The sequence below is a fragment of the Rhopalosiphum padi genome, chromosome 2 (assembly GCF_020882245.1).
Source record: "Rhopalosiphum padi isolate XX-2018 chromosome 2, ASM2088224v1, whole genome shotgun sequence".
NCBI classification, from domain to species: Eukaryota; Metazoa; Arthropoda; class Insecta; order Hemiptera; family Aphididae; genus Rhopalosiphum; species Rhopalosiphum padi.
The window spans coordinates 21,307,853-21,321,585 of NC_083598.1; the positions used below are offsets into that span (position 1 = coordinate 21,307,853).

At 28.0% G+C, this 13,733-nt stretch overlaps 1 protein-coding gene and 1 long non-coding RNA gene across 38 annotated transcripts in view; one reads left to right on the forward strand and one right to left on the reverse strand.

Moving 5' to 3' along the window:
* The window catches only part of LOC132920774 (uncharacterized), an 82,324-nt gene extending 81,571 nt beyond the window's left edge, over nt 1-753 (reverse strand). Inside the window, exons 1-2 of the long non-coding RNA XR_009660782.1 lie at nt 449-753; nt 248-293 (exon numbers count right to left, since the gene is read on the reverse strand). This is a non-coding gene — a long non-coding RNA (uncharacterized LOC132920774). The remainder of the gene's footprint in view (nt 1-247; nt 294-448) is intronic.
* A 6,730-nt stretch (nt 754-7,483) lies between these two features.
* LOC132919311 (myosin heavy chain, muscle) overlaps nt 7,484-13,733 on the forward strand; it is a 28,146-nt gene continuing 21,896 nt past the window's right edge. For 18 of the 37 annotated variants that reach the window (XM_060980793.1, XM_060980782.1, XM_060980789.1 and 15 more), the window contains exons 1-10: nt 7,490-7,508; nt 7,890-8,067; nt 9,358-9,652; nt 10,751-10,894; nt 11,870-12,026; nt 12,258-12,285; nt 12,353-12,467; nt 12,539-12,631; nt 12,703-12,766; nt 12,901-12,999. In XM_060980793.1, coding sequence (XP_060836776.1) covers nt 9,446-9,652; nt 10,751-10,894; nt 11,870-12,026; nt 12,258-12,285; nt 12,353-12,467; nt 12,539-12,631; nt 12,703-12,766; nt 12,901-12,999 — 907 coding nt within the window. In that variant the 5' untranslated portion in view covers nt 7,490-7,508; nt 7,890-8,067; nt 9,358-9,445. Of the gene's footprint in view, nt 7,509-7,889; nt 8,068-9,357; nt 9,653-10,556; nt 10,701-10,750; nt 10,895-11,869; nt 12,027-12,257; nt 12,286-12,352; nt 12,468-12,538; nt 12,632-12,702; nt 12,767-12,900; nt 13,000-13,257; nt 13,362-13,733 lie in introns of all 37 variants that reach the window. The other 19 variants (XM_060980786.1, XM_060980813.1, XM_060980784.1 and 16 more) reach the window with 7 other exon arrangements.

Genomic DNA, 13,733 nt, shown 5'->3' on the forward strand with positions numbered 1-13,733 from the left:
AGATTAAATTATTGTGTAATAAATTACTAATAATAAATTTAATTATGTATTATAGGTACTTGCATTGACTTTTACCAAATGCGTTTTTTAAATAATATGTTCTGTGTCGTAAATATGTCATCATTGATATACATTTACAAATAAATTCACATAAACATCCCAGTATATTTATGTATTTATATATTTTTAAAGCTTAATTGTGATACTAGTAACGATTTTTATTTATCAAAAAATATTTTCTACTAACCGGCAGCGTGTTTTGTAAATCTTGTCAACCAAAGTACTGCAGCAACCTGCAGGGAAGTTTAATGTTTATTCCGATCATCATGTTATCGTTTTCTTCCGAGGAGGTACTTTATGATAATATTAATAATAATAATATGATTATGGACGATGATGTGCAGGATATTAGGAGGTGCTTGGCAATATATTATTATTTTTCGCTTACCGCTCAAACTGCGAACCGTTTTGGCACCGCGTTCCGATTGTCACCATTCCGATACGATCTACTACTAGACAGCACAGTGAACAAAATAATGCTTAAGAGAGAGTGAGAGCGAGAGAGGATAAGTGAGTAGAGGAAAATTATTTAATCGAGGTGACGAATAAAATTAGATAGTCGCGCAGCAGCGACAACAGCTGGTGCTGTCCCCGTACCTATTATAAGTACCCCTATCGACCCTATTCCATATAATATATGAATTTTAAACCTTTTGAACGTGTAATGTCACTCGTTTTCTATCTTATACTTTTTTTAAATTATTTGTTCTTTTTTAAAATAAATAAAATTGTTTTTTTATATGATTTTACGTACTCACATATTGTTATGACATAACATATTTTATCGTTAATCATTTTTATGGTGATTATTATTTTTTTAATCGGTGAACTATACATTTTTAATTTTACTTTCTAAATATTTGATGATCGAAAAATATGATATATCAAACTAATATTATAAATTTTTGTTAGCATTTTACTTATTTTGATAAATATATATACAAAATACATATTATTATAATATTATGAAGATGTCATATGAAATATATACAATGAAAATAATATCACGAGTTACTCCTTAATTTATATTACGAGTAAATGTTTTACTTATTAAAAGATTTAACTATCATATATATTGATAAACTATATTGGTTTATTTATATTCACATTTAAAAATAAATATTTTGTTTCAGACGTTTAAATATTATTAACGGTTAATGAAAACATCATATTATATTTTTTAACCGATAGGTACTGTATAATTATATGAAAACACACAAAAATTGACTGATGAATATGGTCATCCTTCCAATAATTTATGACAATTTATGAGCTGTATAATAACGGTACGGAAACAAGACGAATCGAATTAATTACGAACAAATATATACGCGTTTACACGGAACGATAATCTGGCGGCCGCCCAGGTACGCCGGTCGGACGCGCTCTCTTATATTAACACTCCCTTCAGCCTCACTAATAACAATTTAGCCAAATGCCGCCTTCAATGATTTTTATCGGAATCCACTATTAATAACGTTCAATTAAATTTTGATTATAATATAATTGACCGCGACACCTCTCCGGTGGCGTACGCTGTACGGCAACCGTCCAAGTCCCACAGTCACCACGGAGATTTATCTGTATCTATGTACAATATATAAAATCGGTTTTTCGATTCATGAGCTAACTAGAAATACTATTTATGCTGCGATTTTATGTGCCCACTTCAATCGCACACTAGCGCAAACATTCACTTCGAGCTTTTTGTGTCTTTTTATATATTTCACACGTTTAAAATTTCCAAAAATTAAAACAAATTTAATTAATTAATTAAATAAATAATTGGGTTAGATTTTAACTAGAGACAATTTTGTCAGTTGTCATATTTTATAATATGCAATTTCTACATACAAAATAAAATATTTAACAATAATTAAAAAAAAATACGTCAATAATTACCTTATTTTTGGAGCGGAAATGTAAAATATATTTTAGTACATTTGTGGGTTATGCTAAATTTATTTGGTAAATTCCGTGTTTAAAAATGTCTAGACGGCTTAGATCGTAAATTTATTGAAATATTTTAAAATTTAATAGGTACGGTTATATGGCTTCTATCTTGTGATAGTATTCCGTTGTATAGGATCAAAGTGGTTTAATGAGCTAGGTAATATTTATATACATTGTTGACTCTCTTCTATGGTTTCTATTTAGGTACTATACTTAATGCATATATTTTAATTTGTGATATGTCATATTGATGGAGAAATGGGGCGGACCAGTTTGATTTCAAACTTTTAGAGCCATACTCATATATTATGATTTTTTTTTAAAGTCATGAAGTATTTTTATATAAATTGTGAATTAAATTTAAGTAGGCCATATTTATTCCATTCCATAGTTTAAAATTATAGCATTAGTTTCAGTGCTATATATTATAAAATAATATAATATGTTACGACAGATAAAAATAAGTCATATTACTGTAGTTAAAATAAAAATTGCCAACATCAAATAGTAGGTAATGACTGAACGCTGGTCATTGAATTTGATAATAAAAATAATATCTATTTCCTTATATAAAAACTTAAATACTCGTATCTCACTCTGTATGCGATGCTCGAGGAATTTACAAGGCCGCATGGACTCTAATTAAAGTGCATGTCTCATTGCTCATTGGAGAGGTATAGGATTAAATGTGGAATTGTAGACACCCTTTTATAAGAATCAGCAAAGTCTCTAAGCATTCTGTTTTTAGATCATTCATTTTACGTAAATTGTAATATCCATTTAAAACTGATTTATTATTACTTTTTTTAGTAATCAAACTAGCTGCATAGATTAGGTTATAAAAAAATGTGAGCTTGACGGGAAAATCAAAATTTTTTAATTTAAATATTTATTAGTAAACCAAAATGTTTTGTTTATGATGAATCGGTACTTTTAAATGTTGAGTTATATTTAGTGAAATGTTTAAAAGTATTATTATAGCATAAATAAAAGTTTTTATCTCATACTTAATAATGAAATTGTATATCAAAATGGAACTCGTTGATTTTTAATACTATATTATTTGTATATTGCGTATCAAATCTACTCGTAAATGTGTTCTAAAATTTTGATACAAATAAGATAGTCTTTTATGCTATTAGTATGATACTAATATTATACTAGTTATTATTATATTTTATAAAATCAAAACTTTATATTTATTATTAAAATCAAACTTCTATAGCTATACTAATAGATTCAAAATTGATACAAAAGTTTGAATTAAATTATTTGTTTTCGATGGTAATTATAAAAATATATTTTTTTTTGACTGAACTGTAAATTATATCTTTAAAAATTGATCTACCTATATAATATGACCATATTATATTAAAACTAAATGCTTAAATAGGTATCTAGTATGATAAAAAATATATAATGTAAATAACATCTACCTAATTAAATTGAATAAATAAAAATCCATTAGTTCAAAAAAATTTAGTTAAATATATATTTTTTAAATTAGCTTAGTATAAAACTCCAAGAAATGCCCCGACAACTATTTTCTTTAATGTTGCATATCGTCGTGCAATATACGAAAATAGATATATATCCCGCAGAAGTTGACAATATTAATTTTAGTCTCCAGCAGTCATGAAACACATTAAATGGCTGTCTGACATTTTTTGTTATAATGTTTTCCATTTAACGTTTTCATCTCAAATACGACGAATAACATGTTATATTCATACAATATTTTTAATACTAAGGTTAAGATTTCTGCTGGTCTTTTTAGGTTTTGAAAAATTTTCTTTAAATTGAGTGTAACAATTATTAGTAGACACACAAATTATTTTATACAAATTTGACTGTCTAAATTATATTCACTTTAATTGGATATAGAAATCAAACAACATTTGACATTGCAATATTGAGAGTTTCGTACTTATATATATATTTTACATTGATTAAATATACCGTTGATAATTGTATAATATTAACATATTAAGCTATAAATATTAACATTTTAAATATCATGTTGCGATTATTTTTGAACGATTTAGTTTATATACTTACCTATTGTGATACTGCAATGTTATATTTTTAGAAGTTAAACATCTGTATGACTGAAACATTATAGATTGGTTTAATAGTAATGTGCCTCATTTAAATTTCTATCATCAATATTAAAATCTTGTAAAAACAATGCAAATTTATAAGTTATTTAATATATATATTATTAAATATTATTTGATACATACAAAAGTTTAGTACAAATTAACTTATGAAAAATATTATATATTCATTAAATTACAATCTATTATAAATTATAATTATAATTTATAATTTTAAAATGTTAACCTTTTGCCTATAGTATAAAAATGCTCCCTATACTTTATAAAATATTAGAGATTTTGTGTCAATATATTTATGAAAATAATTAATTTAATGCTACAAAATATATTACATTTTTAAGACAATATCTATTTAATTTTAACGTTATATTTAAAAGCATGAACTAAAATGTTTGTGAATATTTAGTAACAATTCTTGATTTGACTTAAAATTATATCTTGTAGTTTTGTATACCGTTTAAATAAATAAATTTTAAAATTGATTAACAATCTTCAAAATTAAACATTATAACGCTAAACAGATAGACTAAGTATTTACTATGTATACTGCAGTTCGTTGTAAAGCAAGACGTAACGTAATGAATCGGCACAGTAATTTTATTAAAATGTAATATTTTATATCACTGCTTATTTAAAAATGTTGAAAACAAATTCATGTTTAAAAAAACTTATAGTATTATAGGTATTGATATGTTTATTTTGTAAATACTTTAATTTACTTCGTATATGCATGTATTTTTTTAAATAATTCAAAGAAGTAATAGATATGGAATGATTTTATTTTTTGCTAGTCAAAATATTTTAAACAAACCACCCACAAGTTGTTTAATTTAATTCACATAATTTATTTTATAAATAACGATAAATTAACTCTACTCGTATGTAAATACAACCGACAGCTATTAATGGCTTAAAGATACCAACGTTATTAGAAGAATTCTTTTATTTATTAAATAGTTATAGATATTCTCACCAAAGCTAAAATCAATTGATGTTTAAAATGTGTTAGTATTAGGTACGCGTATTTTTTAATACATTTTTAGTTGGAAAACGATAATTAATTAAAAATATACAACATGAATTTAATAGTTGTCAACTATAAACGCATATAAATATGTTATTATAACCTAGAATAAATGTTCAGCTTGTGTTTTATTAAAATTAAATATTTATAATTAAAGTTATAATTTAAATTTTAAAATATAAAAATAATGCGATATCAATACCTCAAAATATTATTATACTTATGAAAAATAAAACTATATGTATTACTTACTCATTATTCTTTCAGACATTTTGTTTCTATATAATAGGCATCACTTTATTAATATAGATTTTTCAAATAAAACACGTCTTATATAGATATTCTATATACTAAATGGGATTTAAGTGTCAAAGTGATTAAGATAAATCAAATAAATGTAAAAAAATTATTAAAAATAATTTTTTGGTAATAATAATTTGTTGCTTTAATTCAATAGATAAAAAAAATTTTTTACTTTATAATATCAAATCATAATTAATAATTTAAAAGTAATAAAATAAATATTTGATTGCGATAAGAGTAAGACGTTACACATATGTTTCTCTGTCTTATACAATCGTATACAATATAGCAAACTTGCATTCAGCGAACCCATTTTATGTTGTTAGGTGATTTTTTATCATAATGGATGACCTACGTATTTAGAGGTAAAAATATTATTCTTATGCATTTGTAGATATATTGATTTGTTAATGATATTCCAATTTTTTTTTTTAAATTATTTGAACATAATAAGTTTATTACAATATTAAAATAATCTTAATATATTAATGCAGTTATCGCAAAAACCAACTTTCAAGCACGAACATTGTTTTTAAGTTATATAATGAGTTAACTCACATTAAAAATCAAATTAACAACACTATATCTTACACAATGTATATTAAACTTTATAATATATATGCCTATATGCAATATCATTATACAATGCATATTAGAACAGTTTTGAAACTTAGATAATAGAGCGAATACACTAATACTTATAAATACATTATTAATTAATTAATATATAGGTTGTTTAACTAATAGTTTGTTAAATTGATATGATAAATATAATAGGTTGGTATAATTCATTATCATACATGAAAGAATATTGCATTTCAAAATAGTTATTGACTATTATAAAAACAATTTGTATGTGACATGTAAGTTAAAATTGAACAAAAATGATTAGACTTATTAGTCATGAAAAAAAATCATACCTCTAAAATACATACAATCTTTGCTTTTATGAAATATGAATAATACATACTATATACGTCCCACGTAGTATAATAATGTCCCAGACAGCAATAAAATGAAAATGTTGCAGTCGACCGATGGTTTTTTTTAATATTTTAAATGTTATACTTATTATAGTTATTACTGATGTCTGGCACGAAAATCATTTTGATTTCGGCCAAAAATTATACCGAGTCATAAGAAAATAATAATACGATATGCCTATTAAATAGAAGACGATCCTTCGCGTTTTATACAAAATACGATCTATCATTTGAGAACCGTATATAATATAATATCGTATCGCACGGTTATAGATAGATAATAATATACAAAGCAATAACTGTGTATATAGTATATTAAAACGAAAACAGGATAGGTCAATTTTATTATATAGGTACAGTGCCCACAGAAAGTAAAAACGACTTTTGGGTTGATGGAACGCGTGTTGTAGGTTGTAGGATATAGAAGAATAACGGCGTCATTCTAAAGCGCCAAGTCGCGGTCATGGCGTGCGTGGTTCAAGTGCGGTATGTGTGGTAGTTAATGGTAGTGATGGTGGTGGGAGCGTTGCTGTTATGTTGGTGGTGGTAGTGATGGCTGACAATATGCAGAGAACAAGGATTTCGCTTAAGGAAAAATGGGAGGGAAAGAAATTGAAAGTTTACCGAAAGAAAAAAGGTAATAAACGAAAAAAAAAGTTGTTATTAATTATTATAAATAATAATTTAACATAGGTAGGTAATATGATTTGAAATGAAATCCCTTCATCGTCCATCGTTTATGACGGACTGCGCGGCGGCGGTGGCGGACAGACGAACGAAGTGCCGGCAGTCCTTCTAAAAATGGACCCTGCTTGGCGTCCCCGGCGGCATAGCCGCAGCGGATGACCGCCATTTGACCAATCATGGAGTTTGTGACGGGCACCGGGATCGCGTTGCAGACGGCCGCCCGCGGACCGAAATAGAAAAAAATAATAAAACATAGCCGCCGCGGAAACTGTTCCCAGTGACGGGTGGAAGGGGTGTACGTTCGCCGTGGTGGGGAGACTAGGGTTTTTCACGTGCTGAAACTCCGGGACAATCCCATTCATTCTACGTCTCAACCGCCGAGTAGGTACTATCTAATATAATAATATCATACGCACCTCGGACATTATTCGCTTATTATTGTGTAGATAACACTATATAATATTATAATATATATATATATAAATATATAATATCATTTTAAGACTACTGGCAGTGTGCTTTTAAAGTTCGTAAATATATATATATATATATATATTATATAAAATTGTATTATAATTTAACCGCTGAAAATAATTTTACATTAATACTTTATTATAATATAATTTTATCTTTATTTTATATAGTGCTCTGCTGTTGAGTATTATATATTTCAACGAAGTGTGTGTTTTTCTTTTCTTGTGAAAGTCGTGATCTTATTATAATTATAATTTTTTTTTTATTATTATTATTTTTTTTTTTTAGTGCTACGACGTAATACGTGTTAATTTGTCGCAAATCGAATTCGCCGCGTCGGTGATCATATATAAATAAAATATAGTGTCGGCGGCTGTTTTTGTGCGCAGATTTTGTTTTGTTTTGTTTGCCGTCTAACCAAACGCAGCAGTGTTCGCCAAATAACCAACGGACATCGACCTCTCTGGTATAATTTAAAAATTTTCTTATATCATTTATTCGTTTGCAATCAATTCGACCTGACCGTGTTCCATTCAGACCTTGGTAATATCCACCTGCATCGTAAATACCGGCACCTGTTCACCAGTCTTTCCACCAGCTTACCATTTTATCCGTCCGCGTAATCGTGAGATAACTCGAGACGAATAAGTTTAAATAACCAGTTAAGATCCTCGAAAAATCGTTTGAAGTTTTTTGCCGACTTGAGCTGGTCTAATAATAGAATTATTTTTTGTTGTTTTCTATTCCTCTGCGAAATGTAGGCCGCCGCGTGTCGTATTTCACATATACGCTCGAGAATTTTGGACACCGGCCAATAGTTAATTATTTATAATATTTTACGATCCCAACGTTCCGAGCACCGAAATTGACACATTCACCATAATAGGTACGCGCAGAATTCGTTGGCCTGTCAGGCGTAGCACTGTTTCGGGATATACCTACAACAACTTAATGATTTAAATTTTTGATCATTTATGGAAAATAATTTATCGTGCTTCAATTTCTCTGATGATAATTTTAGTATCTCTCGAATATCGCAGAACCACCATAACATATGTAGGATACTAAGCCGTATTTTAGAACTACCAGCGTAAAAGTTCAATTGCATTTGGACGAGCCGTTTAACGGGTACATCCTTCAGTAGTTCAATGCATATACATATTTTTTAGTGCATATTATTTATGCATTAAAATACTGTTATGATCTATTTATGTGACTAAGAATACTAACAACTATTAAACGCTTCTCGTTGATTGTCGAACGCCAATACCGTACATTAACGTTCATTTCCGTTCGATCTATTTCGGTCTGTATAGTGTCCACCCGGGTCTGCATTATTTGGCTCCGGCTCCCAAGTTTCTAATAATATACACGCCATGTATAGCTCCAGGCACCTCAAATATGCGATAAAGAGCTTTTCGATTTAAAAAAAAAAAACGTGTCACCTAACATCGGTTGTGCCTGTTGCGTGTGCTATTTATACTGTGCGTCCATCACCGAGAAGTTATTATTGTCAAGTTCGGGTTTACTGAAAATTATTAAACGAACCATTAAATAATCAGTAAACGGTTTAGCCGTTTGGTTTTTAATTGACAATTTTTTTTATAATTTAAATTTTAAATTATTTTTGTTTTTTACAATTTAAACATCAGCACTACTAAACTTACATTAATAAACATCAGTAAAACTCACTCTCTGTGTATATATACAGTGATGTATAGTAACATATTTAATTAATCATAAATTATTTTTTTAGGTGTGTCGCAAATAACACCATAAACAAAAGAGGTGTGTGACGACGTGCAACAATCCGTTTCTTTGCCTTTTCTCTTTAAACTACAAAAATGCCGCGTGTAGTTAAACAAGAAGGTGATGACCCAGATCCGACCCCATACTTGTTCGTATCTCTCGAACAGAAGAGAATCGATCAAACCAAACCCTACGATGCGAAAAAGGCTTGCTGGGTGCCCGATGAAGAGACCGGTTTCCTCCAAGGAGAAATCCGAGGAACCAAGGGTGAATTGGTCACCGTCGCTTTGCCTAATGGAGAAGTAAGTCATTCCACATTAGAGTAAATTTTAAAATATTGTAAATTTTTTTGGATATTACAATGTGATGCTTAAAATTTTTTTTTTAATTTAATGGTAACGTTTAATACAAATTTCAGGATATATTTTGTTTATGTTATAACTTATAATCAATAAATAATAACTATCTTTTTTACGGAATAATATTCTTAGTTGACTTTCGATTACATGAACATATTTATAATTGTTATATGTGTAGGTTAATTATTATAATATTATATGAAATAAATAACGTATTTATTCAGTCAGTAGCGATAAGAAAATAATATTTCAGTGAAGTAGATAAAATTTATTTTTAAATTTTCTGACTAATGAATAGGAAATATGGACTATAGATGACATTAGGTATTAAACATATTTTAAATACCCTACGGAATAGTGAGGAGTGATAATATTCAACTGAAATATATTTTGATTATTAATTATTTAAATATTTTCATTTCATCGATTATAATTTGTATTTATTTTACAATAAAAATTAACTATTACGATTATTTTTCTTTATAATTTCATCTTTGATACAAGGGGTTTTTTAAAAATTAAAATTAAATTTAGATAACCATTTGCATAATTTATACCTATATAATTATAAATAATTTGATTTTAGATATATTCAAATATTACTAATAAACGGAAATAAGAAATAATATTATAAGAGATTCATTTTTATAAACTTAATGTTTATCAGTGTAGATAATCATTGTTTTTAATTTTTTGTTTAAAATGTATCAATGAAAATTTAAATCAGTGAAAATAATACCTAATGTACCAGATTATAGAGGACGAAAGTAAAAGACAGATAAGTTTTTAATGGGTGTATAAAATATGTTGCATTTCAATGTTACACGCTCTCTTTTGGATCGCATAGGAAAAATCATTCAAAAAAGATAATGTGTATCCGGTGAACCCGCCGAAATTTGAGAAAGCCGAAGATATGGCTGACCTGACTTACCTGAACGATGCCAGTGTGTTGCACAACTTGAGGCAGCGATACTATTGCAAATTGATTTATGTAAGTACCAATTCCAATTTTACTAATATACATTTTCTATGGTATGTCAGGTAAAAGATTTCAAAAAGGATCAAGTGGGCCAAGTGAACCCACCGAAATATGAAAAATGCGAGGATATGTCAAACTTGACATATTTGAACGATGCGTCTGTATTGTATAATTTGAAAGAAAGATATTACCATAAGCTAATTTACGTAAGTGTTGGGATAGCCAATGAAGGAGTCTACGTGTACCATGTTTTTGGATTTTGAAACCCGTTTGGAACATCCTGTGTAATCCAATTCCTGAAATAACCTTCGTAAAATACAAGAATACAATTATTATGACATTCGTTTTTATATTTTACTTTAATTAACCAACTTTTTTTCCATTTTATTTATTAAACCCCCAATTCGTGTTCTTGAAATATTGTTCCTTTTTATTACGTGACCACTTCGTTATTTATTTTTACATTTTCATTAAATATTTGCTTTTTAAATAGAGATTTTATATATACTTTTTTTCAATAATAATAATTAAAAAATATATTTATTGTTAATAATATAATATATGATTTTATAATAATGATCAAATATCTAAATTAACATAAAATATTATTTTAAAACCTGTTATATTTCTATCCTTATTAAAATATATTATTTTATCTCAATATGAAGAGACATAAATATTTAATTTGTACAGTATAACTGTATAACCCAAATACCTACCAACCTACCTATCCTGTGTGTTCGTTTTTTTTGCTATTACTGTCGGCCATAAAAAGACATTGGATCGACAGTTCTAGGTGAACCCTGTTCAAGAGAACAACACCTATTGGCTTCACATAGAGTACAATATGTTTGTTTTATTAGTTTCTTAGATGTGTAGAAATCATAGTAGTAGATTGTTTTGAATGAAATTTGATTAGATTAGACTTTTTTGTACAATGTATATTTTATATTCTTACAAGAGACACTTAACAATTAATAATTTCATAATTTATGAAAATATATAAATTATTTTTTTATGATATTTATATCATATGGATTGAAATATTGAATTGCATATTTATGCAAATAACGATTATATTTAAAAATTCAATACCCACATAATTAATATAAGTGTCTTTTGTAACGTTGACTGTATTTTTATTTTTTAATTAATTTTGAAAACATTCATAATATGTTTAGACCTACTCCGGATTGTTCTGCGTTGCTATCAATCCTTACAAACGATTCCCCGTGTACACCAACCGTTGCGCCAAATTGTACAGAGGCAAGAGGAGGAATGAAGTTCCACCCCACATTTTTGCCATTTCTGACGGCGCCTATGTTAACATGCTTACAAGTTAGTATATTCAATTGAATATTTAATTAAAGATCACCTCATTTTATTGAGTTTTATTCGATATTATTGATTCAAATTTAGCCATATTTAATATTTTTAAATACTATGTGAATATAATTTAAATATAGATAATATCAAATATGACATACAATTTATCACTGATAGATAAATATAATAATTGTTGTGAAAATATATTTCTTAGTAAAAGTTTTTTTTAAATTTTTATTTCAGACAAAGAAAATCAATCTATGTTGATCACGTAAGATAATACTTTAGTTTAATACCAGAATTCTCATTATGTTTATATTTTATATTTTATTATTCAGAGGAGAATCTGGAGCTGGAAAAACTGAAAACACGAAGAAGGTAATTGCGTACTTTGCCACTGTTGGAGCTAGCACCAAGAAAGAAGAAGAAGCCGCCGGTGGTGTCAAGAAGAAGGTTGTTATTTAAGAATACTTGCGAAAATAATCATTGAACCTACTTTAATCGGTATGTTTTTTATTTAATAGGGTTCCTTGGAAGATCAAGTTGTACAAACTAACCCGGTATTGGAAGCCTTCGGTAACGCTAAGACCGTCCGTAATGACAACTCATCTCGTTTCGTAAGTTTACAATTTATAATACGAATATTATATCAAAATACAATGTTCTTATATTTTATGGTGATGCTTAGGGTAAATTTATCCGTATTCATTTCGGTCCCTCTGGAAAATTGGCCGGAGCTGATATCGAAACTTGTAAGTAAACTTCAATATAAATACTGTATTTATATTAAAACAAGTGTACCTCGTATTCATAAATATTGATTAGAATAAAATAAAATAAAATAATTTGAACTAATCTATAATTTTGAAATTTTTTATCACCACAGATCTATTGGAAAAAGCTCGTGTCATCTCTCAGCAAGCACTTGAAAGATCTTACCACATTTTCTACCAAATTATGTCTGGATCCGTGAAAGGCGTAAAAGGTAATATACATAATATGATAAGAAATATATTTTTTAATTCTTTAAAATTATACATTTATTTATTTTTAAAATTGTATTAATGCTCTCATACACAGTAAAGGGGGTGGTTGTTATAAGTCGTGGGGAGGTAATATAGATAATAATAGCATATGGTAAAATTATTGCGGTAAAACGTTGGCGAATGAAATTGTAGTCTATTCGATCGATACTAACTACCACTTTTGAATCCGAATAACACTGATTGGTTGTTGAACACAGACATGTGCATGCTGAGTCAAGACATCCACGACTATTACTACGTGTCACAGGGAAAAACTACTATCCCCGGTATGGATGACGGAGAAGAATTCCAACTGACCGACGTAAGAGCCTACAAATCGGTCTTATCCTTACTATTCTCCTTTGAACTATTTTTCCTAATTCCTTATACTATTTATATATTCTCCTCGTACTGATATTCGTCGAAATGCTGGGCGTCTTAGCAAACGTAGATGACGTAGTATAGATGCATTTTTTTTATATGTATAGAAAATCTACGAGTGTATACAATAGTGTAAATAAACTAGCCGTACATTACAAAACTAGTACAGGCGTAACGTCTACATACAATATGACTATAAAATATATCCCTAACTATAATATTATACGTGATATCATAATATATACGTTGATGATCGACGTAGTCTCAAACCGCCAAATGTGTGATTTTTATTTTGATATAAATGTATAGTGTA